Raw genomic sequence first — 22,764 nt, 5'->3', positions numbered from 1 at the left:
AATCGCGGACATGGCGGGAGGTATCCTGGATGTGAATGTATTTTCTGGGTCACTAACGCAGCTGTAGTTAGGACGTTCGAATCACGAGGGTTGTGAGCTCGAATCCAGGTCAGAGGTCAACCAGGAGCCCAGTCCATCAGGGGTCAGGGAAATGAGCGCCAACTCTTGTAGGAAGGGAAATAATAAAATAATAAAAATAAAACATAAAAAGATTCTCACGACGTTTTGGCCACAACACAAGCAGCCGTCCTCAGGTGAAAAAACAGAGCTGTCGGAAAGACAGCGTCCCAATGAAGGAAGTTAAGTGAAACTGGCCCCCGTCATAGAAATGTGGATTTTTTTCGCCACTGGCTCCAAGTCGGCAAGGGAGATAAGTGTGGCCTCCATTGCTCGTATGATCGTTGAGACGACTTGACTTGCAACTATAATTGGATAGACAAATATGATGATGTAGACAAATATGATGACGTAGACAAATATGATGACGAAGACCAAGATGAAGACCCCGTAACCTCCGATTAGCAGTTCGCTACGTACGGTGCGAAAGAAGTTCAACATACATACTCAAGGAGTTATCTGAACCAGAAAAACTGTTCCAGATAGAGAGAAAAACAACAATCTCCTTCACTGATCTCAAAACTTGGCATGATTGTTACTTTGATTTGTACAGATTTTTCTCAATTGAACTGACATCGGTTCCTGGAACCATGAAAAACACAGGATTCAGAGTTACACTCAGCACTGCTTTCTGGCATCAGATATTTTGTGTCCTAACTTTAAAGTGTTGCTTATTTTATACTGCACAGCAATAAATAAAAATAAACATAAACAACTGAAATTCAAATCTGTTCAGCTCTCCCTGGTGGGTTTTCGATCTCATGCATCCGAGTGCGAGGTTGTCGAATTTAAATATTTGAAAGTTGCCACAAGACACATTCAGCCAAACGAGCATACGTCACGGGTGGGATTTAATCGGACATCAGAGCGAAGTTATTGTCGTCACGAATGATAAATGAAGATCGCTTGCTTCTCCACGTTTGCGTTTCATCGTCCTTTATTTCAACGCAAATGCCTCCAGTGTGCCGTTTCACGTTTGAACATTAAATAAGTGTGCGATGCACGCCGACGATTTACACGCGAGTTGCACGCAAAGTCGATCCTCGTTAGAAATAAGAAGATGGAACGGGTCGGTGTGACATGCGTTCGAAACAAAGTTTAAAAACTCATTTCAACTACCGCGCTGAGAGACGGAACGCGGATTCATGACAAGGCGAACAAAAGTGCCTCTACGACTTCGCAATACATTACTCGATTAAAAATTCAAGTGCCTGAAGCCGTCGTCGTCGTTACGGAAATGAAAACTCGAGTCTCGCGAGGACCCTGACTCTCGTGGAAGTGCGTTCGGACGTCGCGACAAAAAAACTCGCGGCTCTAAGTGCGGACCAGCAAGGCGCGTATTAAAAAAAAAATCAATTAAACTTACATATTGACAAACGATGGAACGTGTAAGTGCACTTCTTGGGAGGTGCAAGTCGCCGTTCACCGACGAGCGGCCTCGAATGGCTCCCAGAAACGGCGAAATTCAACTTGAAGATTCTTTTCGAAGGAGGACAAAGGCACGGCTTGGAGGAGCAACAAAAAAATTGGCTAAAAAAATTCAGGAGGTGCACACTTCATTTTTCGACCAAAGTTATTGTTCTTTAAAAGTGGGACTTGAGCCCCCCCCCCCACCCGTCATTGTGCAGACGCTGCTATGGCTGTGCTTGCTTCATGACCCGGACAATCCTGTTGATTTTGTACGTGGATCCGGGCCACTGAAAACGCTGATACCGCCAATTCACCCGCGTGCGTTCAGTCCAGCGACAAATTTTGGGGGTGTGCGTTGGTGGGGGGACGGGGGGGGGGTGGCAGGGTCGGCGAGGTGATTCACTTATGTTCGGTAAAATCAATGGAGCTGTAAACATTTGGGTCAGATTCCATAACGTTTATGAATTGTAAACAAAACTTAAATCATTCCTGAAATAAAAAAAGAATAGCTGTCAACCCAGCTGAACAAGCACCACTTCCTCCAACCATGACTGAAGCCATCTTAAATTCCTGCCCAGCGCCACTGGAGCCGGTTTTGTTATCACGACTTTGCGGGTCGTTAAGAGACGAGGTGTTGGGAGGGCAGTGAGCGGCCGACGGTAACTGACGGCACCCAGGGATGACGACAAACCCTCTGATTCATGGAGACGCTGGCCCCGTGTGTCGGTTAAAGGAAGAAGATGCGTCCCAAAAGGCGAAGCCTCTGTTGTTTTTTTTAATTATGCGATCTTCAGCCTGGGACACGAGTCCTGTGTGCCAGCTACAAGACCACCAAAAAAAAACCGTTTGTTTTTTTGGTTCTCGGGTGCCACCAGCCGCACGCGCGGCAAGGGGGGGCGGCTTCACTTGCGAGCGTCGTCTTGCAGGTCCGTCTCGAGGAACTCGGCGCTGTCGGCACGAAGCACGACCGCTCCGCTCCGGCATTCCAGCAGCTCGGTGGTGGCGGCGACGTCAGCGAACGGCATCGCAAACGCCAGGACGCCGGGGTTGGCGTTAACGCCCGTGCGGCTGCTGCTGCTGCTACTTCCGTTGTCTTGCTGCTTGTGGTTACGTCGGTAGCAGCAGCTGCCGCCGCAGCGACGCCGGTGCCGTCGCCGCTGCCGCTGATCGTAATTAAGTCTGCCGCCAAACTCGAGAGCGCATGGCCGCACGAGCGCGATGCAAATGGCGGCAAGGGCCACGGCAACGCCGGAGGTGTAGAACGCCATGAGGTAGTCTTCGTCCGCCAGGTCGACCAACCAGCCTGAGCACACGGTGGGGGGGGGGGGCGAGGGAGGGATCATAGTCAGCCATAATCAATCCACTGCTAGATGAACGTTGGCATCTCGAGATGCTGCGATGCACACCGCGCTCGGTTTGATCGCTTCATCTCCGAGGTGGCTTTCCCTCGGGGTGTGTTCCTTCAATTGGTTGCCACTCCGACGTTAGTCTTGACCACCGGCCACCGACGTCTCTGCCAGCGACGTGTCCTGCCCCGAGCCTACTTTGCTCTTCTTAACCCTTTCCCACTCCGAGACGTCTGTAAGTTGCAGGGTGGGGTGTCCTGTTCACCGCTAACTCTCGGAACGCACGAGCGGCTCAGCGTTTAGTTTTGTTTAGAGACATTGTACTCGCCGCAGAGAACCGTCGCGACACAACCGCCGCACTCCACGATAGCTGGCGACAAACTGCCACATGAGCCCCCCGCATGGCATTGTGGGAGCCTCGGTACGTCTACCGACCTGAAGTCTTCCAGCCTGAAGACGTACTGATAAAGTTATTTTATTTTTTATTCCAATTCTGTTCCGATGACGTAAACGTACGTCATCGGAATGGGGAAGGGTTAAGTCAATACAACGTTTGAACTTGCATTTGTTCTGGCTGTCAGTGTAATTCCAAGCATTCTCCACGCTTCTTTGCACACTCTTTAGCTTGTGTTACATCTACACTGTCGATGTTCATGTTGATTAATCCTATGCCACCATAGCAGGTAACATACACTGATAAAAAAAAAAACTTTAGAAACGTTAAAATACAACTTAATTATTCGTACTCCCACTAACCATAACTAGGCAAGCAGCCATGACGGGCACGACCCTTCTCGCAAACCACAACCGCGCCGCTAACCCCCAGCACCCCGCCGCGTTCTGCCCGTCTCCGACAACCGTCGGCGTAGCCCCGGCCCTACCGGCGAGGGGCGGCCCCAGCAGCCCGGAGAAGCTCTGCACGAACACGTAGACCCCGAGTCCCGAGGAGAAGCGTCCGGGCCCCACCACCTCGGGCTCGGCCAGCACGGACACGTGCGTGCCGGCGACGGCGCCGAACGCCAGGCCGAAGGCGGCGCTGCACGACGCCAGCGCCGCCATCGGCCGCCCCCAGCCGCCGCCGCCGCTGCCGGCGGCCGCCACAGGGAAGGCGAAAAGCGCGACGGCGACGGCGCACACGCAGACCAGCTCGAGGTAGACGCGCGGCAGCGCCAGCGGGCGCGAGAAGAGCCACCCGGCGGCCGAGCGGCCCACCAGCTCGGCGCCGGCCATCGCCGACAGGAGGTAAGTGGCCTCGGTAGCGGGCACGCCGGCGTCCAGCGCCAGCGGCACCAGGAAGAGCCCCGGCGGGAAGAATCCGAAGGAGATGAAGGCGCCGAAGAGCGCGTAGCAGGCGAAGCCGGGCTCTCGCAGCACCGAGAGGTCGAGTAAGGTCATTGCCGCGGGTGCCGGCTCTTCTCTTCCGTCGTCGTCGGCGGCGCCAGCTTCGTCGTCGCTCCATATCGACGCCGCTTTGGAGCAACCGCCCTCGTCGAATTCCTCTTCCTCCTCGTCTCCGCCGGCACAGAAGTCGTCGGCAACAAGCGGTTGTGCCGTCGCCGGGAAGAACAGCGACGCCGCCGTCGCTGGTGGCGGCGGCTGCACGCAGACGCCCGAGTCGTCGGAGTGAACCGTCGTCCGCGTCTGCTCGTTCTCCCGCATGATGACGATTGTGGCGGCGGCGGTGACGGCAGCACCGTCGTCGGTGCAGAGCTGGCGCCGGCCCGGCCGGTCGGCAGGTGACGGCGCTCGCAGCTCCAGCGGCCGGAGCAGCACTCCACAAGCCACGATGATCGCCTGTCCAGCGCCGATGACCAGGAAGGAATGGCGCCAGCCCACGGCCTCGTTGAGACGCTGGAAGCCTGCGCCGTGGAGGCGGCAAACCGGCGGTTAACCAACTATCGTCATCTGGCAAACTGCATGGCGCCTCCCCCCCCCCCAAGCTCCCCCTGGGCCCCATCTCACCAGGCGCGAACGCGAAGGTGCCCAGGCACTCGCCGGTTGTGGCGAGCGCGATGGCGAGGGTTCGGCGCCGCTCAAAGTAGCAGGAGAGCGCCGAGTAGCAGGGCAGCGTGCTCAGCGAGATGCCCAGGCCTACGAGCCGACGACACACAAGGGAGGTCAACGAGAGCTTCGCCCTGTGGAATAGACTCGGGGAGCGGTGGGGTAGCGGTTAGCGCTACGCCGCGCTATGAACCTGTCGACCCGGGTTCGATTCCCGCTCACGGCTAACACCAGTGACGATTATTTGAACCGGTCCTGGGCTTCCCCTAGGTCGACTCAGCCTTAAATGAGTACCTGGGGCGGTGTGTAAACATCGGCACTGGGGAGACAAAGGCGGTCGGGTGTGGTGCTGGCCACCCACCCCCTCGTGTACCGTTCCGGCCTTCATAGGTGCTCGCAAACAGCACTTGCCCCTACAGTCTGTAGGCTATACGGGGGATCTTTGTCTTTGTGTGTATGAGTGTACAAAAACAACCCCCTACCTTCTCGTTGCTGCTGGACAGCAACGCTGCGGTGGGCAGTGCCGTGGGGGGCAGGGCCAATGTAGATTGACCTTTAGCCTCATGGCGTTTGTAGCCACCACAGCGGCCAAATGGGGGCTTTGGATGGGTGCGAGGGCCTGGTAACCCCTCCACCTTAAATCGCTCTTTAACTCCAACAAAAAAGTAACCTGCAGCGCCACACCTATTACCATCATTAGGGGAAAGAACGGTGATCCAATCTCCAACCCCCAGGAACAGGTTTGCAGATTTGCTGAGCATTTCTGTGAGGTCCTGGGGGAGGGGAAATCCCTCAGTCTGGAAAACATTGTAGGACAAAGTGGGGATGACCCTGCTGAGGCTGCGGTGTCTCAAATATTGGAAGAAGTCACCCCCTGTGAGTGGCTGGCTGAGGTACCATTTGTTGAGGAAGTACAGAGGGCGATCCGGAGTCTGAGACCAGGAAAGGCACCGGGCAGAGATGATCTCCCAAGCGAAATGCTGAGGGAGGGTGGCGTTTGTGCACAGACTGACCTACATAACATCATAACAACAGTCTGGACCACTGGCCGGGTTCCGCACGATTGGAAGGATGCCCTGGGGGACCACCACTTTAAGAAGGGGGACCGCACAGACTGTAACGACTACAGGGGCATCTCACTCCTCAGTGTGCCGGGAAACGTCCTGGCAAGGATTATTCAACATTGCCTTGCCAGGCACGCTGAGGAGAGGCTTGCGGAGCCCCAATGCGGTTTCAGGAAAGGGCGGTCTTGCACAGATGCCATATTTTATGTCCGTCTGTTACAGCAGAAGTGTAGGGAATTCCAACAAAACCTACATCTCTGCTTTATTGACCTGGTCAAAGCCTATGATACCATCAATAGGCCTGGGCTCTGGGTTATTCTTGCTTTCGGAGTCCCTGACCCTCTGCTCACGATCATTAAGGACCGACATGATGGTGAGCGGGCCCGGGTAAAACTACGTGGCCAGGAGTCGGAGCCATTCTCTGTATACCTTGGGGTGCGACAGGGATGTCCTCTGGCTCCCACATTATTTAACATCTTTTTCGACCACGTAGTTCGTAAAGCCTTCGATGGCTGTACCGGAGGAATTTCCATCTGATACATTTACAATGGGAGGCTGATCGATGCCCGGGTGCGGTCAAGGGATGGCTCCCTATTGGCCAACCACGTTATGTATGCCGATGATCTGGTATTTGCTGTTCACTCAGAGGAGGAGTTGGAGGTGCTGCTGCTGAACCTGGAGCTTGCCACTAAGAGGTAGGGCCTTACCATCAGCCCCACCAAAACTGAGCACCTGCCTGGGTATTTTGTACCATCGGACAATCCACCCCCACAACTCCCAATTGGTGATGGGGCTGTTGTGGAGAGAGTGGAGAGTTTCCCATACCTGGGCAGTATGCTCATGACCGGCTCCGGTTTGATAGCAGAGGTCTCACTCCGAATCAGTCGAGCGGCATTATCTTTTCATTGGCTGCGTAACGCTGTGTGGAAGCTACCTGGTCTGTTGGCCACCCGCCCCCTTTGTGCGCCGTGGCGGCTTTCATTGGTGCTACTCGCAAACAGCAATTGCCCCCAACCGCCTGTTGTAGGCTACACGGGAGATCTTTGTCTGTTTGTGTGTGTACGTGTGTGAGTTGTGTGTGAGGCTCATGAAGGACGTTACTGAATAGTTGGAGGCAGTCGCCCTACAACAACAATGGAGGGCAGAGGAGTGACGCTCACGACAACGAGCGGAGCGGCGGACGGCTAAAATGCAGCAAGCTGGCACAGTAGGGGGGGGTACAGCTGGTAGCATCCGACAGTCATCTCAGTCAGCCAACCCATGGCACCTGCTGGGTCTGTTCCGTGACCTGCCAGCAGTGAGCCCTCGTTACCATCACTTAGCGGTGAACGGCGGGTGTTGGTTTGGCCGAGTTGTGCCCACCGGTGACGAGCCCCAGGGTGAGGTAGGCGTGCGTCAGGGTGTGCGACAGCGCCGTGCTCATGGTGCCCACGCTGGTGATGACGCCGCCGACCATCACCACCGCGCGCGGCGAGAAGCGGTTGCCCAGCACCGTGGTGACGGGGGCTGGGAGGGAGGCACGCGGAGGGGGGCGACGGCACGTTAGCGTGTGGTTGGAGCAACGTTGGCATGCGGTTGGATCAATGTTGGTACGTGGTGGGATCAATGTGATTGGAACCGTTGGCCCAACGTTGTCCCAAAGTTGGTGGTGGGGGGGTGGTGCGGGGGGGGGGGTGGTGCAGGGGGGGGGGTGGTGCGGGGGGGGGGGGGTGGTGCGGGGGGGGGCGCGGGGGGGGGTGGTGCGGAGGGGGGTGGTGTGGGGGGGATGGTGCGGGGGGGGTGGTGCGGGGGGGGGGTGGTGCGGGGGGGGGGGTGGTGCGGGGGGGGGGCGCGGGGTGGGGTGGTGCGGGGGAGGGGTGCGGGGGGGGGTGGTGCGGGGGGGGGGGGCGCGGGGGGGGGGGCGGTGCGGGGGGGGGGTGGTGCGGGGGGGGGGTGGTGCGGGGGGGGGCGCGGAGTGGGGTAACGCGGGCGGGCGACGACGTCTCACCGCAGAAGGCGACAACGAACATGCAGATGGAGAAGATCCAGGAGACCCCGCGCGCGTGCGTGTCGAAGTGCGCCATGAGCTCCGGCACGAACACGCCGTACGCCTTGAACGAGCCGATGGTGACGGCGCTGATGGAGAAGAGGGCGCCCACCACCACCCAGCCCCAGCCGCCGTCGGGGACGACGGGGTACACGCGCGGCGCGCACAGCCGCCCCCACCAGCTCGCCATGGCCCGCCTACAGACGCCACCGTCGTCGTCGTCACCGTCGTCGCCGCCACCGTCTCCGTCTTCACCGCGACCAGGCACCGCCAGCAGCACCGCCACCACTACGGCGTCAACAATCCGTGTCGGGTAAACCGAATAGGATGGACTCTGCGGAGGATACCCAAGCAAAGGAAGCAACGCAAGGCTCGCTGCGTGTTTGTATGGAGTCATCCGTAAGAGGTGTTTTTTTTATCTGTGGTATGATCACGTAAATGTGTCGTTAATACTGCCACCACCCAACACAGCCAATTAGTAAGGAGGTTTGTCACGCTGAACAAAACGAGGCAATTCGTGACTAGTTCAGCACAACGGTGTGTTGGAGAATAAACCCACAGCATTTATACCGGCGTGCTGAACTAGTAACGAAACAAACCTTAATAATCGGCTGTGTCGGGTGGTAGTGGGCTTAACGACACATTTTATATTTACGCGATCTAACCCAAAAAACCCTCTTATGAATAATATTGGTCGCAAAAGCCTAATACGGGTTAAACTGTATTGAGTCACTCGTAGGATTGTGTACAGGGTGTTCTGGATGTCTTGTGACCTCTAATTTATTGACCCCTAACAATGTTTGCCCCATTGCATTGTAAATTATTTGTTTAAATAAACCTTACTTTAATAAAAAAATAAATTGAGTTTTAGAGAATTAAATGGCAGGGGGGGAGTCACAAGACATTTGGACCACGCTGTACACACACACACTCATAGAGATGTCTACACAGACACGCGTAGAGATATATTCACACGCATAGAGATATACCGTTGAGGTGGTGAGATGTTAACCCTGACAATGCCTGTTTAAATTTCGATTTGAATCTTTCGTGACTGCAGGGATTCATCTTCTTGGTTCTTTCGGTAAAGTCACGTAGAAGGGAAGTAATACAATAAAAAAAATAAAACATAACAAAATACAATTCTCACGACGTTTCGGCCACAACGCAAGCAGCCGTCCTCAGGTGAAGAACAGGTCTGTCGGAAAGACAGCGTCTGAATGAAACGCCAATGAACACCAAGCCAGACGAACAGACCTGTTCTTCACCTGAGGACGGCTGCTTGCGTTGTGGCCGAAACATCGTGAGAATTGTATTTTATTATGTTTTATTTTATTATTTCCCTTCTACGTGACTTTACCGAAAGAACCAAGAAGAGGTTTTGTCGCACTGTACGTAGTGAGGGAAGACATCAAACTAAACACGAAAGGCAGTTGCAAACAAATGAATCCCTTCCCCCTGCGAACCCGGTCGCTACCCCCACCCAGTATTGTATGGATGAGCGGCATGGACATGGACCTCGAAAAAAAATTTGCAATGTCATCCGCCAGAGGCTATGCTACGGAACGTGCTTTTTTTTGTAAACGATTACATCTGTCGTGGGATGTGAGGAAAACTACACGTTACTTGTTCCCCCAAAACATGGATAACTTTTCTGGCATGTGTAAAAAATGTTTGATATATATACATAAAAAATGTTTTTAAAAAAATGTGAGGGTTTTAGTATTTGCGGCTCTTTGCAGTTTACAGTACTGTATGATTTAAGGTCTAAATGTTGCATTGCCAAACACTTGATTTGATGTCTGCTCAAAACGAAGTTCCAATCGTTATCCGGCTGCTGAAGAAGTTATTCATTGCAATGAATATAAACATGTACGGCGTAAAATGTACTATTTTTCCATTTAAAGCTTCGTGACTGCAGGGATTCATCTTCTTCGTTCTTTCGGTAAAGTCACGTAGAAGGGAAATAATAAAATAATAAAAATAAAACATAATACAATTATTATGTTTTACTTTTAAATAATAAAATAATAAAAATAAAACATAATACAATTATTATGTTTTACTTTTATTATTTTATTATTTCCCTTCTACGTGACTTTACCGAAAGAACCAAGAAGAAAAATGTACTATGTTATTAGGCAGACTTAATTGTTTTTATTTTATTTCAAAAGCTGGGATGGGTTTTTCATGGGTTTCTAAGCAGTCATTGGGTAACAAAAGACTGAGACAATAACTACACTACACTTGCAGGATCTGTGGCAATACAGGTGTCACAGTGCATTTATTGATTACAATATATTCTTAGTCTAAGAATGCCAAAAAAACTCATGATAAATCGATGGAACTGGAAAACCCAGGGTGGCGAAATGGCTCTGAAGATCAGATGGCCGAACCGGCATTGCTTGAGCTACCTGGGTTCAAATCCAGGTCTCGGTTACCTCCAATTAAAACTGGGTTCTCTCAAGTGTTGTGAGTTGATGTCTCAACCCCGGCCACCAAAGACTGCACAAAACTCCCCATCGCATTAAATCTGCTTCTGCACCTGGCTAATCTTTTGTGCTCAATTCCAGCGCTTGAGAATGTAAAAGTTAAAAGTTAAAACTTCATTCATTAGGTGTAGCCCTGTGAGCCATTCGGCTCTTGAATCGGGTGCAACCGTAACAAACGAAAAACGAAAACATCTTAAAGTAACTATGTGCAAACAGAAAATCCAAGAAAAGACAGCAAAATATTGCAGAAAAAATCACCGTACACCAACCCTGTGCAAATATCCCAGTGGGAAGACCGCTTCGTATCGGGCAGGGCTGTCGTGTGACGGAGGTCACTCGCTGCGCCAGGTTGAGTAGAAAGGTTTGGGGCAAGGTGGGTCACTTCTCAGAAGCGGTTGCGTGATGTCCACCAATTGTGGGGGCCGTTCGCCCAACACGGAAGCTTCCTGCATTGCTCTGGAATTCATTGCCTCGTGACATTGTCAATACCACCGAAAAAAAAAAACAGGCCAGATCACGGGTGCAAGATCCTGTGCTACTGCGCTACAGCCCGCGGTGGTAAATGTGCCGAGGTCAGCGAAATGCCACGCAGCATTTCGCCGGGTGGCGGTGGTGGCGGTGGCGGCGGTGGTGGCGGTGGTACAGCACTATGGATGCAGAAGCAAGGGTTGGTAGATCACCCGCAACTGAAACACTCATACGCGCGAGGTTTCTCTGGGTGCTCCGGTATCATCCTAAATGTAAACGCTCATTAATTGCCTGATAGCATCTTAATATATAGAGGACCGCAGAGCTTGTGGGGTGGGTGGGGGGTGTGCTCACCGTGTGGCGTTGCTGCCTTCCCTGCTTGTCTGTGGGTTCCTCCCCTCGCCTCTGAGTTGTCTTCTCTCTCCTCCCTCTTCCCCTTCCGACAGCAAGCGGACACTGTGTGGCGTCACGTTACTCGCTGAAAATATAAATAATTATTATTCCAATCCACAACCTCAGCTGTTCCGCCGTCGTCACGGCCATTACGAGACCACCCTGGGTCATCCCGCCCCCACTGCCGTTCCGTGTGGGTCACGCGGTGACACTGTGTGGATGACCGAAGCAGAGTTTCGCAGACTTTGTTATTTGCGTCCACGTAAACACTCCTTGTATCCAGGCTGTTGTGCCGTTGGTGGACAAAGGAAGCGTGCTTGACGTTTCTAGCCGGTTTCACTTTACATCGTCGGGGTCAATATGTTTTGTTGTTGCCGTGGACGGACCGGCACCCCGTCATATGAATGTGGAATGCTCACCACTGGCCCGGGCCCACCGCTCGAGATGAGGAAGTCGGTGTTTCTCTGCTCGAATGAGCTGACAGCACTCATTTCCATTGGTGGCCATGAGCCGGAAATTACACATTTCAATGGCGGGGCCCAGTCCATTAAAAAGACAGCCACTGTCATAAACACTAAAGTAAACATATAAACTGGTCACAAAGTCTGTAGTAGTCATACCCTATACACAACACTGCACACACATACTATACACAGGCAATGCGGATGTATCTCCTGCAGGGATGTGCGGTTAGGGGAGGCAGGGGAGGCAGAGCCTCACCTGTGATACTCCAATGAAAATAGCTGTTACGAAAAGTAAAAAAAAAGAATAATCTAATTAAATAAATATTAAGATTTTTCCACTGATGTGTGTTATAAATGTCATTTCTGTACGATTCCAATCATTTTTATCGTCAAAATCGCCAAATTTGTGGAGCTCCGCTTTAAATACAGGAAGAGACGAGAGGTGAGGCAGCGACGAGCTCAGCCTCCCCTCTGATTGCGCAACCCCTCAGTAACTGGATGGAGCGTGGGCAATAAGCGCGTGCCTGTTACTATCTCAGTATGTCACCAATGTAATGTTTGTAGACCCCTTCATTTCATGTCCTCGCCTTCCACACGCCAGGTAACTTATTTCACGATTCACCTTCTTGGTTCTTTCGGTAAAGTCACGTAGAATGGAACAGGTCTGTCTTCTCGACAGACCTGTTCTTCACCTGAGGATGGCTGCTTGCGTTGTGGCCGAAACGTCGTGAGAATTATTTTGATTATGTTTTATGTTTATTATTTTATTATTTCCATTCTACGTGACTTTACCGAAAGAACCAAGAAGATGAATCTCTGCAGTCACGAAAGCTTTAAATCGAAATTATTTCACGATGTGTATGAAGATACTTAGGCTCGCTGGTCTTGTCATGAAACTGCAATGAAATAGCACCAGGGGAGGCAGCTACCACGCGATTTTGAACGATTTTTAACCCCCCCCCCCGTCGTCACACGGCGTCACAAAAAGTAAGACCCCCCCCCCTCAAATATGACGTCACAAAGCTCTGCCCCCCCCCCACCCCCAAAATAAAACATGCTTCAAATCGCTTTAAACTATTGTCATTGTAGTGCGTATTTAATGTGCCGCTGCACTCTGATGTTGTAGGAGAAAACATTTGTTAAAAAGTATACTTAATTAAGTAGAACGTATTCTTGGTTCTTTCGGTAAAGTCACGTAGAAGGGAAATAATAAAATAATATTTATATAAAATAATACTAATATAAAACAACAATATTATTTTATTATTTCCCTTCTACGTGACTTTACCGAAAGAACCAAGAATATGAATCCCTGCAGTCACGAGAGCTTTAAATCAAAATGTAAGTAGAACGTGTTGTCTATATGTCTTTAAAGTTGCGCACTTTTATGTGACGTCACATTTCTCAACCCCCCCCCCTCGTCACAGATCGTCACAAATGTCTGACCCCCCCCCCCCTCCAGGTGCGTGACGTCATTTATGGACGACCCCTTATTTAACGTCTTCTTATCATGCTTATTTATTGATATCGAGTGTTTAAATGTTGCATACGATGTGTTTAGGGTCAAAAAAGGTCAACTTCCGACCGATTCGGAACGGATGAATGCTTCCAACGTGCAATTAGTTAAAATCCGATCGACAGTTATTTCGGTTAACAGCAATCTTCGTGGAACGGATTCCAAACGTTAATCGAGGGACTACCGCATATCAAACATCGGCTCAAGCCTCCCGTAGACCACGTGATTCATCCTGCGTGGACCCCCCCACCCCCCCCCCACTACGGATTTTCACTCATTTCCCCGCCCCCTGTGAAAACAGACGCCGTGGTGTGTAGCAGCGGCAGATGCCTTCCTTCAAAACGTAAACAGAGCTCTCTCTCTCTCACCTTGTGGCCAGACTCCACGACTTTAAATCTAGACAAATGCACAACACCTGTCTGCCCAGGTTAAAGTTCCAGATGTGTGTGTATTTTGCACAGTAGGGGGCACAGGCGGTGTATCAGCCAGTCATCTCAGTCAGGCAACCCGTGGCACCTGCTGGGTCCGTCCCGTGACCCTCCTGCCAGCGGGCGTTCGACACTTCACGTGGCCTCAACGTGCACATAGCCTGGCACAAGCGCCGTGGTGACGTCACCGCCACTTCGTGGTGAATGGCGGTTGTTGTTGTTGAATTTCCTTCGCGCCGTACGCGGCCCAACCGTTGGAACCGCGAGGCCAACGTTGCCCCACCGTTTCATGTTTACCACCGGTCTTAATTTAGGATCCCTTGTGTGTGGCTGCACTGTATCGCTTAACCTTTAAAGTGTCGTGCGTCTGCTTGCTATGCTAATGAGGGACTCAGGTGTGAATATCGTCTACAGAGGTGTGGAACAGCCTCCGTACAATGTCACCTGCACAGAGCACCTACCTGCGATGTAGATTAGGATCCTACGTATTTATACAGGGAACACAACATCTGTCTAATGTATTCGTCCCAAGTGTTTGTGTGTTTGGTCTCTGTGTACTGTACAGTTATAGAACAGGTGTGTGCTCTTGATCGTATAAATATAATAAAAAACAGGTGTTCGTTTAGTCTAAAGGCAGAGATATAGAACAGGTGAGTGTGTGTGTGTGGTGTGTCTAGGTACAGGTGAGTGTGTGTGGTGTGTCTAGGTACAGGTGAGTGTGTGTGGTGTGTCTAGGTACAGGTGAGTTTATGTGGTGTGTCTAGGCACAGGTAAGTGTGTGGTGTGTCTAGACACAGGTGAGTGTGTGTGGTGTGTCTAGGTACAGGTGAGAGTGTGTGGTGTGTCTAGGTACAGGTGAGTGTGTGTGGTGTGTCTAGGTACAAGTGAGTGTGTGTGGTGTGCCTAGGTACAGGTGAGTGTGTGTGGTGTGTCTAGGTACAGGTGAGAGTGTGTGGTGTGTCTAGGTACAGGTGAGTGTGTGTGGTGTGTCTAGGTACAGGTGAGTGTGTGTGGTGTGTCTAGGTACAGGTGAGTGTGTGTGGTGTGTCTAGGTACAGGTGTGTGTGGTGTGTCTAGGTACAGGTGAGGGTGTATGGTGTCTAGGTACAGGTGTGTGTGGTGTGTCTAGGACCTAGACACACCACACACACCTGTACCTAGACTCTAGGTACAGGTGTGTGTGCTGTCTAGGTACAGCTGAGTGTGTGGTGTATCTAGACTCAGGTACAGGTGAGTGTGTGTCTAGGTACAGGTGAGTGTGTGTGGTGTGTCTAGGTACAGGTGAGTGTGTGTGGTGTGTCTAGGTACAGGTGAGTGTGTGTGGTGTGTCTAGGTACAGGTGAGTGTGTGTGGTGTGTCTAGGTACAGGTGAGTGTGTGTGGTGTGTCTAGGTACAGGTGAGTTTATGTGGTGTGTCTAGGCACAGGTAAGTGTGTGGTGTGTCTAGACACAGGTGAGTGTGTGTGGTGTGTCTAGGTACAGGTGAGAGTGTGTGGTGTGTCTAGGTACAGGTGAGTGTGTGTGGTGTGTCTAGGTACAAGTGAGTGTGTGTGGTGTGTCTAGGTACAGGTGAGTGTGTGTGGTGTGTCTAGGTACAGGTGAGAGTGTGTGGTGTGTCTAGGTACAGGTGAGTGTGTGTGGTGTGTCTAGGTACAGGTGAGTGTGTGTGGTGTGTCTAGGTACAGGTGAGTGTGTGTGGTGTGTCTAGGTACAGGTGTGTGTGGTGTGTCTAGGTACAGGTGAGGGTGTATGGTGTCTAGGTACAGGTGTGTGTGGTGTGTCTAGGACCTAGACACACCACACACACCTGTACCTAGACTCTAGGTACAGGTGTGTGTGCTGTCTAGGTACAGCTGAGTGTGTGGTGTATCTAGACTCAGGTACAGGTGAGTGTGTGTCTAGGTACAGGTGAGTGTGTGTGGTGTGTCTAGGTACAGGTGAGTGTGTGTGGTGTGTCTAGGTACAGGTGAGTGTGTGTGGTGTGTCTAGGTACAGGTGAGTGTGTGTGGTGTCTAGGTACAGGTACAGGCGAGTGTGTGTGGTGTGTCTAGGTACAGGTGTGTGTGTGTGGTGTGTTTAGGTACAGGTGAGTGTGTGTGGTGTGTCTAGGTACAGGTGTGTGTGTGGTGTGTCTAGGTACAGGTGAGTGTGTGTGGTGTGTCTAGGTACAGGTGAGTGTGTGTGGTGTGTCTAGACACAGGTGAGTGTGTGTGGTGTGTATATGTACAGGTACATGACAGGTGTGTCTAGGTACAGGTACATGACAGGTGTGTCTAGGTACAGGTGAGTATGTGTGGTGTGTCTATAGACAGGTGAGTGTGTGTGGTGTGTCTAGGTACAGGTGAGTGTGTGTGGTGTGTCTAGGTACAGGTGAGTGTGTGTGGTGTGTCTAGGTACAGGTGTGTGTGGTGTGTCTAGGTACAGGTGGGTGTGCTGTGTCTAGGTACAGGTGAGTGTGTGGTGTGTCTAGGTACAGGTGAGTGTGTGTGGTGTGTCTAGGTACAGTTGAGTGTGTGTGGTGTGTCTAGGTACAGGTGAGAGTGTGTGGTGTGTCTAGGTACAGGTACAGGTGAGTGTGTGTGGTGTGTCTAGGTACAGGTGAGTATGTGTGGTGTGTCTAGGTACAGGTGAGTGTGTGTGGTGTGTCTAGACACAGGTGAGTGTGTGTGGTGTGTCTAGACACAGGTGAGTGTGTGTGGTGTGTCTAGGTACAGGTGAGTGTGTGTGGTGTATCTAGGTACAGGTGAGTGTGTGTGGTGTGTCTAGGTACAGGTGTGTGTGGTGTGTCTAGGTACAGGTGTGTGTGCTGTGTCTAGGTACAGGTGAGTGTGTGGTGTGTCTAGACTCAGGTACAGGTGAGTATGTGTGGTGTGTCTAGGTACAGGTGAGTGTGTGTGGTGTGTCTAGGTACAGGTGAGTGTGTGTGGTGTGTCTAGGTACAGGAGTGTGTGGTGTGTCTAGGTACAGGTGAGTATGTGTGGTGTGTCTAGGTACAGGTGAGTGTGTGTGGTGTGTCTATGTACAGGTGAGTGTGTGTGGTGTGTCTAGGTACAGGTGAGTGTGTGTGGTGTGTCTAGGTACAGGTACAGGTGAGTGTGTGTGGTGTGTCTAGGTACAGGTGAGTATGTGTGGTGTGTCTAGGTACAGGTGAGTGTGTGTGGTGTGTCTAGATACAGGTGAGTGTGCGTGGTGTGTCTAGGCACAGGTGAGTGTGTGTGGTGTGTCTAGGCACAGGTGAGTGTGTGTGGTGTGTCTAGGTACAGGTGAGTGTGTGTGGTGTGTCTAGACACAGGTGAGTGTGTGTGGTGTGTCTAGGTACAGGTGAGTGTGTGTGGTGTGTCTAGGTACAGGTGAGTATGTGTGGTGTGTCTAGGTACAGGTGAGTGTGTGTGGTGTGTCTAGGTACAGGTGCGTATGTGTGGTGTGTCTAGGTACATGCGTGTGTGTGTGTGGTGTGTCTAGGTACAGGTGAGTGTGTGTGGTGTGTCTAGGTACAGGTGAGTGTGTGTGGTGCGTCTAGGTACAGGTGAGTATGTGTAGTGTGTCTAGGTACAGGTGAGTGTGTGTGGTGTGTCTAGGTACAGGTACAGGTGAGTGTGTGTGGTGTGTCTAGGTACAGGTGAGTGTGTGTGGTGTGTCTAGGTACAGGTGAGTGTGTGTGGTGTGTCTAGGTACAGGTGTGTGTGGGTGTGGTGTGTCTAGGTACAGGTGAGTATGTGTGGTGTGTCTATAGACAGGTGAGTGTGTGTGGTGTGTCTAGATACAGGTGAGTGTGTGTGGTGTGTCTAGACACAGGTGAGTGTGTGTGGTGTGTCTAGACACAGGTGAGTGTGTGTGGTGTGTCTAGGTACAGGTGAGTGTGTGTGGTGTGTCTAGGTACAGGTGAGTGTGTGTGGTGTGTCTAGACACAGGTGAGTGTGTGTGGTGTGTCTAGACACAGGTGAGTGTGTGTGGTGTGTCTAGGTACAGGTGAGTGTGTGTGGTGTGTCTAGGTACAGGTGAGTATGTGTGGTGTGTCTAGGTACAGGTGAGTGTGTGTGGTGTGTCTATGTACAGGTGAGTGTGTGTGGTGTGTCTAGGTACAGGTGAGTGTGTGTGGTGTGTCTAGGTACAGGTACAGGTGAGTGTGTGTGGTGTGTCTAGGTACAGGTGAGTATGTGTGGTGTGTCTAGGTACAGGTGAGTGTGTGTGGTGTGTCTAGATACAGGTGAGTGTGCGTGGTGTGTCTAGGCACAGGTGAGTGTGTGTGGTGTGTCTAGGCACAGGTGAGTGTGTGTGGTGTGTCTAGGTACAGGTGAGTGTGTGTGGTGTGTCTAGACACAGGTGAGTGTGTGTGGTGTGTCTAGGTACAGGTGAGTGTGTGTGGTGTGTCTAGGTACAGGTGAGTATGTGTGGTGTGTCTAGGTACAGGTGAGTGTGTGTGGTGTGTCTAGGTACAGGTGCGTATGTGTGGTGTGTCTAGGTACATGCGTGTGTGTGTGTGGTGTGTCTAGGTACAGGTGAGTGTGTGTGGTGTGTCTAGGTACAGGTGAGTGTGTGTGGTGCGTCTAGGTACAGGTGAGTATGTGTAGTGTGTCTAGGTACAGGTGAGTGTGTGTGGTGTGTCTAGGTACAGGTACAGGTGAGTGTGTGTGGTGTGTCTAGGTACAGGTGAGTGTGTGTGGTGTGTCTAGGTACAGGTGAGTGTGTGTGGTGTGTCTAGGTACAGGTGTGTGTGGGTGTGGTGTGTCTAGGTACAGGTGAGTATGTGTGGTGTGTCTATAGACAGGTGAGTGTGTGTGGTGTGTCTAGATACAGGTGAGTGTGTGTGGTGTGTCTAGACACAGGTGAGTGTGTGTGGTGTGTCTAGACACAGGTGAGTGTGTGTGGTGTGTCTAGGTACAGGTGAGTGTGTGTGGTGTGTCTAGGTACAGGTGAGTGTGTGTGGTGTGTCTAGGTACAGGTGAGTGTGTGTGGTGTGTCTAGGTACAGGTGAGTGTGTGTGGTGTGTCTAGACACAGGTGAGTGTGTGTGGTGTGTCTAGACACAGGTGAGTGTGTGTGGTGTGTCTAGGTACAGGTGAGTGTGTGTGGTGTATCTAGGTACAGGTGAGTGTGTGTGGTGTGTCTAGGTACAGGTGTGTGTGGTGTGTCTAGGTACAGGTGAGTGTGTGGTGTGTCTAGACTCAGGTACAGGTGAGTATGTGTGGTGTGTCTAGGTACAGGTGAGTGTGTGTGGTGTGTCTAGGTACAGGTGAGTGTGTGTGGTGTGTCTAGGTACAGGAGTGTGTGGTGTGTCTAGGTACAGGTGAGTGTGTGTGGTGTGTCTAGGTACAGGTGAGTGTGTGTGGTGTGTCTAGACACAGGTGAGTGTGTGTGGTGTGTCTAGACACAGGTGAGTGTGTGTGGTGTGTCTAGGTACAGGTGAGTGTGTGTGGTGTATCTAGGTACAGGTGAGTGTGTGTGGTGTGTCTAGGTACAGGTGTGTGTGGTGTGTCTAGGTACAGGTGAGTGTGTGGTGTGTCTAGACTCAGGTACAGGTGAGTATGTGTGGTGTGTCTAGGTACAGGTGAGTGTGTGTGGTGTGTCTAGGTACAGGTGAGTGTGTGTGGTGTGTCTAGGTACAGGTACAGGCGAGTGTGTGTGGTGTGTCTAGGTACAGGTGAGTGTGTGTGGTGTGTCTAGGTACAGGTGAGTGTGTGTGGTGTGTCTAGACACAGGTGAGTGTGTGTGGTGTGTCTAGGTACAGGTGAGTGTGTGGTGTGTCTAGGTACAGGTGAGTATGTGTGGTGTGTCTAGGTACAGGTGAGTGTGTGTGGTGTGTCTAGGTACAGGTGAGTGTGTGTGGTGTCTCTAGGTACATGTGTGTGTGTGTGTGGTGTGTCTAGGTACAGGTGAGTGTGTGTGGTGTGTCTAGGTACAGGTGAGTGTGTGTGGTGCGTCTAGGTACAGGTGAGTATGTGTAGTGTGTCTAGGTACAGGTGAGTGTGTGTGGTGTGTCTAGGTACAGGTGAGTGTGTGTGGTGTGTCTATAGACAGGTGAGTGTGTGTGGTGTGTCTAGGTACAGGTGAGTGTGTGTGGTGTGTCTAGGTACAGGTGAGTGTGTGTGGTGTGTCTAGGTACAGGTGAGTGTGTGTGGTGTGTCTATAGACAGGTACATGACAGGTGTGTGGTGTGTCTAGATACAGGTGAGAGTGTGTGGTGTGTCTAGGTACAGGTGAGTGTGTGTGATGTGTCTAGGTACAGGTACAGGTGAGTGTGTGTGGTGTGTCTAGGTACAGGTGAGTGTGTGTGGTGTGTCTAGGTACAGGTGAGTGTGTGTGGTGTGTCTAGGTACAGGTGTGTGTGTGTGTGGTGTGTCTAGGTACAGGTGAGTATGTGTGGTGTGTCTAGACACAGGTGAGTGTGTGTGGTGTGTCTAGACACAGGTGAGTGTGTGTGGTGTGTCTAGGTACAGGTGAGTGTGTGTGGTGTGTCTAGGTACAGGTGAGTGTGTGTGGTGTGTCTAGGTACAGGTGAGTGTGTGTGGTGTGTCTAGGTACAGGTGAGTGTGTGTGGTGTGTCTAGGTACAGGTGAGTGTGTGTGGTGTGTCTAGGTACAGGTGAGTGTGTGTGGTGTGTCTAGGTACAGGCGAGTGTGTGTGGTGTGTCTAGGTACAGGTGAATGTGTGTGGTGTGTCTAGGTACAGGTACATGACAGGTGTGTGGTGTGTCTAGATACAGGTGAGTGTGTGTGGTGTGTATATGTACAGGTACATGACAGGTGTGTCTAGGTACAGGTACATGACAGGTGAGTGTGTGTGGTGTGTCTAGGTACAGGTGAGTTTGTGTGGTGTGTCTAGGTACAGGTGTGTGTGGTGTGTCTAGGTACAGGTGTGTGTGGTGTGTCTAGTGACAGGTGAGTGTGTGTGGTGTGTCTAGGTACAGGTGAGTGTGTGTGGTGTGTCTAGGTACAGGTGAGTGTGTGTGGTGTGTCTAGGTACAGGTGAGTGTTTGTGGTGTGTCTAGGTACAGGTGAGTGTGTGTGGTGTGTCTAGGTACAGGTGAGTGTGTGTGGTGTGTCTAGGTACAGGTGAGTGTGTGTGGTGTGTCTAGGTACAGGTACATGACAGGTGTGTCTAGGTACAGGTGTGTGTGCTGTCTAGGTACAGGTGAGTGTGTGTGGTGTGTCTAGGTACAGGTGAGTGTGTGTGGTGTGTCTATGTACAGGTACATGACAGGTGTGGTGTGTGTGGGCACCTGTATCACGTGCAGCCGGGTGTCGTCTCCTCCACCTCCATGTGCCGATGCTCGTCTAGGCTCGATAGTTTCTATAGGACTGCCCCCATATACAGTCCACACACACGCACACTCACACACACACAGACACACACACACAGAGAGCGGTGGCACTTTGAACCGGCTCCCAAGGTGGTCTCTTGCGGCGTGGGTCGCAGTTGGGGTTAAAAGGGGTTAAGGTGACGGTTGAGTTCAGGGTTAGGGGTGAGGGTAAAAGGTACGTTTAGGAATAAGGTTAATAATGGTAGGGGTTAGGATCAGGGTTAACGGTTAGAGTTGGTTTCGGGGTAAGGTGGAGGGTTAGGTTCAGGGTGAGGATAATGGTTAATATAAGCGTTGAGGAATAGGGTTAGCGCTAATGGAAGGGTACATGGATGAATTGTTAGTACGGAGGGAGAGCTGAGAGAGAGAAAGAAGAGGGGGAGGAGGTGAGAGAGAGAGAGAGAGCGATGAGGAGAGATGACAGCCGAAGGAGACAGAGAGACAGAGAGAGAGATCGAGACAGGAAGACAACACAACACGAGAGAGAGAGAGAAGGGGAGGAGTGAGTGTGAGAGAGAGAGGGTGGTGGTGGTGGGGGGAGAGTGGCGTGAGAGAGAGAGAGGGGAGAGAGAGGGGAGAGTGAATCTCTCCGGCTCAAACGGGATCGGTCCGGTTTGCGTGAGCGCCATGGTAACACTCGCCCCGCCGCAGATGGTGGTGATAATCCGTGCTGGTGGTGGTGGTGATGATGGTGGTGGCGCTGGTGATGGTGGTGCTGGTGGTGGTGGTGCTGGTGGTGATGATGGTGATGATGGTGGTGCTGGTGGTGGTGGTGGTGATAATCCGTGCTGGTGGTGGTGGTGATGATGGTGGTGGCGCTGGTGATGGTGGTGCTGGTGGTGGTGGTGCTGGTGGTGATGATGGTGATGATGGTGGTGCTGGTGGTGGTGGTGGTGATAATCCGTGCTGGTGGTGGTGGTGATAATCCGTGCTGGTGGTGGTGGTGATGATGGTGGTGGCGCTGGTGGTGGTGGTGCTGGTGGTGATGATGGTGATGATGGTGGTGCTGGTGGTGGTGGTGGTGATAATCCGTGCTGGTGGTGGTGGTGATGATGGTGGTGGCGCTGGTGATGGTGGTGCTGGTGGTGATGATGGTGATGATGGTGGTGCTGGTGGTGGTGGTGGTGATAATCCGTGCTGGTGGTGATGCTGGTGGTGATGATGGTGGTGGTGGTGGCGCTGGTGATGGTGGTGCTGGTGGTAATACTGGTGGTGATGCTGGTGGTGATAATACTGGTGGTGATGGTGGTGGTGATGGTGGTGGTGATAATACTGGTGGTGGTGGTGATGGTGGTGGTGATAATCCGTGGTGCTGGTGGTGGTGATGATGATGGTGATGGTGGTGGTGCTGGTGGTGATGGTGATGATGGTGATGCTGGTGGTGATGATGGTGATGATGGTGGTGCTGGTGGTGGTGATGATGGTGATGCTGGTGGTGATGGTGATGCTGGTGGTGATGATGGTGCTGGTAGTGGTGATGGTGGTGGTGATGGTGGTGGTGATGGTGATGCTGGTGGTGGTGGTGATGATGATGGTGGTGCTGGTGGTGATGGTGATGATGGTGGTGCTGGTGGTGATGGTGATGATGGTGGTGATGGTGGTGGTGATGCTGGTGATGATGGTGGTGCTGGTGGTGATGGTGATGATGGTGGTGCTGGTGGTGATGGTGATGCTGGTGGTGATGGTGATGCTGGTGATGATGCTAGTGATGCTGGTGGTGATGGTGATGCTGGTGGTGGT

At 51.9% G+C, this 22,764-nt stretch overlaps 1 protein-coding gene across 4 annotated transcripts; it reads right to left on the bottom strand.

Annotated features, from left to right (window-relative positions):
* Positions 1–929: 929 nt before the first annotated feature.
* On the bottom strand, positions 930–21,769 carry LOC144932718 (monocarboxylate transporter 7-like). 4 transcript variants are annotated; one of them, XM_078857090.1, is made up of 7 exons: positions 20,944–21,769; positions 11,279–11,402; positions 7,926–8,161; positions 7,301–7,444; positions 4,836–4,964; positions 3,755–4,732; positions 930–2,830 (listed from the first exon to the last, which is right to left on the bottom strand). In XM_078857090.1, exons 3-7 carry the CDS (start codon positions 8,152–8,154, stop codon positions 2,430–2,432), a joined length of 1,881 nt encoding a protein of 626 aa, XP_078713216.1. In that variant the 5' UTR covers positions 8,155–8,161; positions 11,279–11,402; positions 20,944–21,769; the 3' UTR covers positions 930–2,429. The 4 variants fall into 4 exon arrangements, with proteins under 4 accessions (XP_078713216.1, XP_078713214.1, XP_078713215.1 ...); XM_078857088.1 differs by having other exon boundaries at positions 7,926–8,298; positions 20,944–21,768; XM_078857089.1 differs by having other exon boundaries at positions 7,926–8,252; positions 20,944–21,768.
* Between the last annotated feature and the right edge of the window lie 995 nt (positions 21,770–22,764).

The sequence above is a fragment of the Lampetra fluviatilis genome, chromosome 5, assembly GCF_964198595.1.
Source record: "Lampetra fluviatilis chromosome 5, kcLamFluv1.1, whole genome shotgun sequence".
NCBI lineage: Eukaryota > Metazoa > Chordata > Hyperoartia > Petromyzontiformes > Petromyzontidae > Lampetra > Lampetra fluviatilis.
Note: the sequence above shows the minus strand (reverse complement) of the source record. Positions and strands in the feature narration are given on the sequence as shown.

What these genes read in the sequence shown, in the direction of transcription:
- LOC144932718 (XM_078857090.1), bottom strand. Translation starts at nt 8,154, where the DNA reads ATGGCGAGCTGGTGGGGGCGGCTGTGCGCGCCGCGCGTGTACCCCGTC. An exon ending in GTTCGTTGTCGCCTTCTGCG is followed by an intron (nt 7,445 to 7,925) that starts GTGAGACGTCGT and finishes CCTCCCTCCCAG; the next exon opens with CCCCCGTCACCACGGTGCTG. An exon ending in GCTGGGGCCGCCCCTCGCCG is followed by an intron (nt 2,831 to 3,754) that starts GTAGGGCCGGGG and finishes CCGTGTGCTCAG; the next exon opens with GCTGGTTGGTCGACCTGGCG.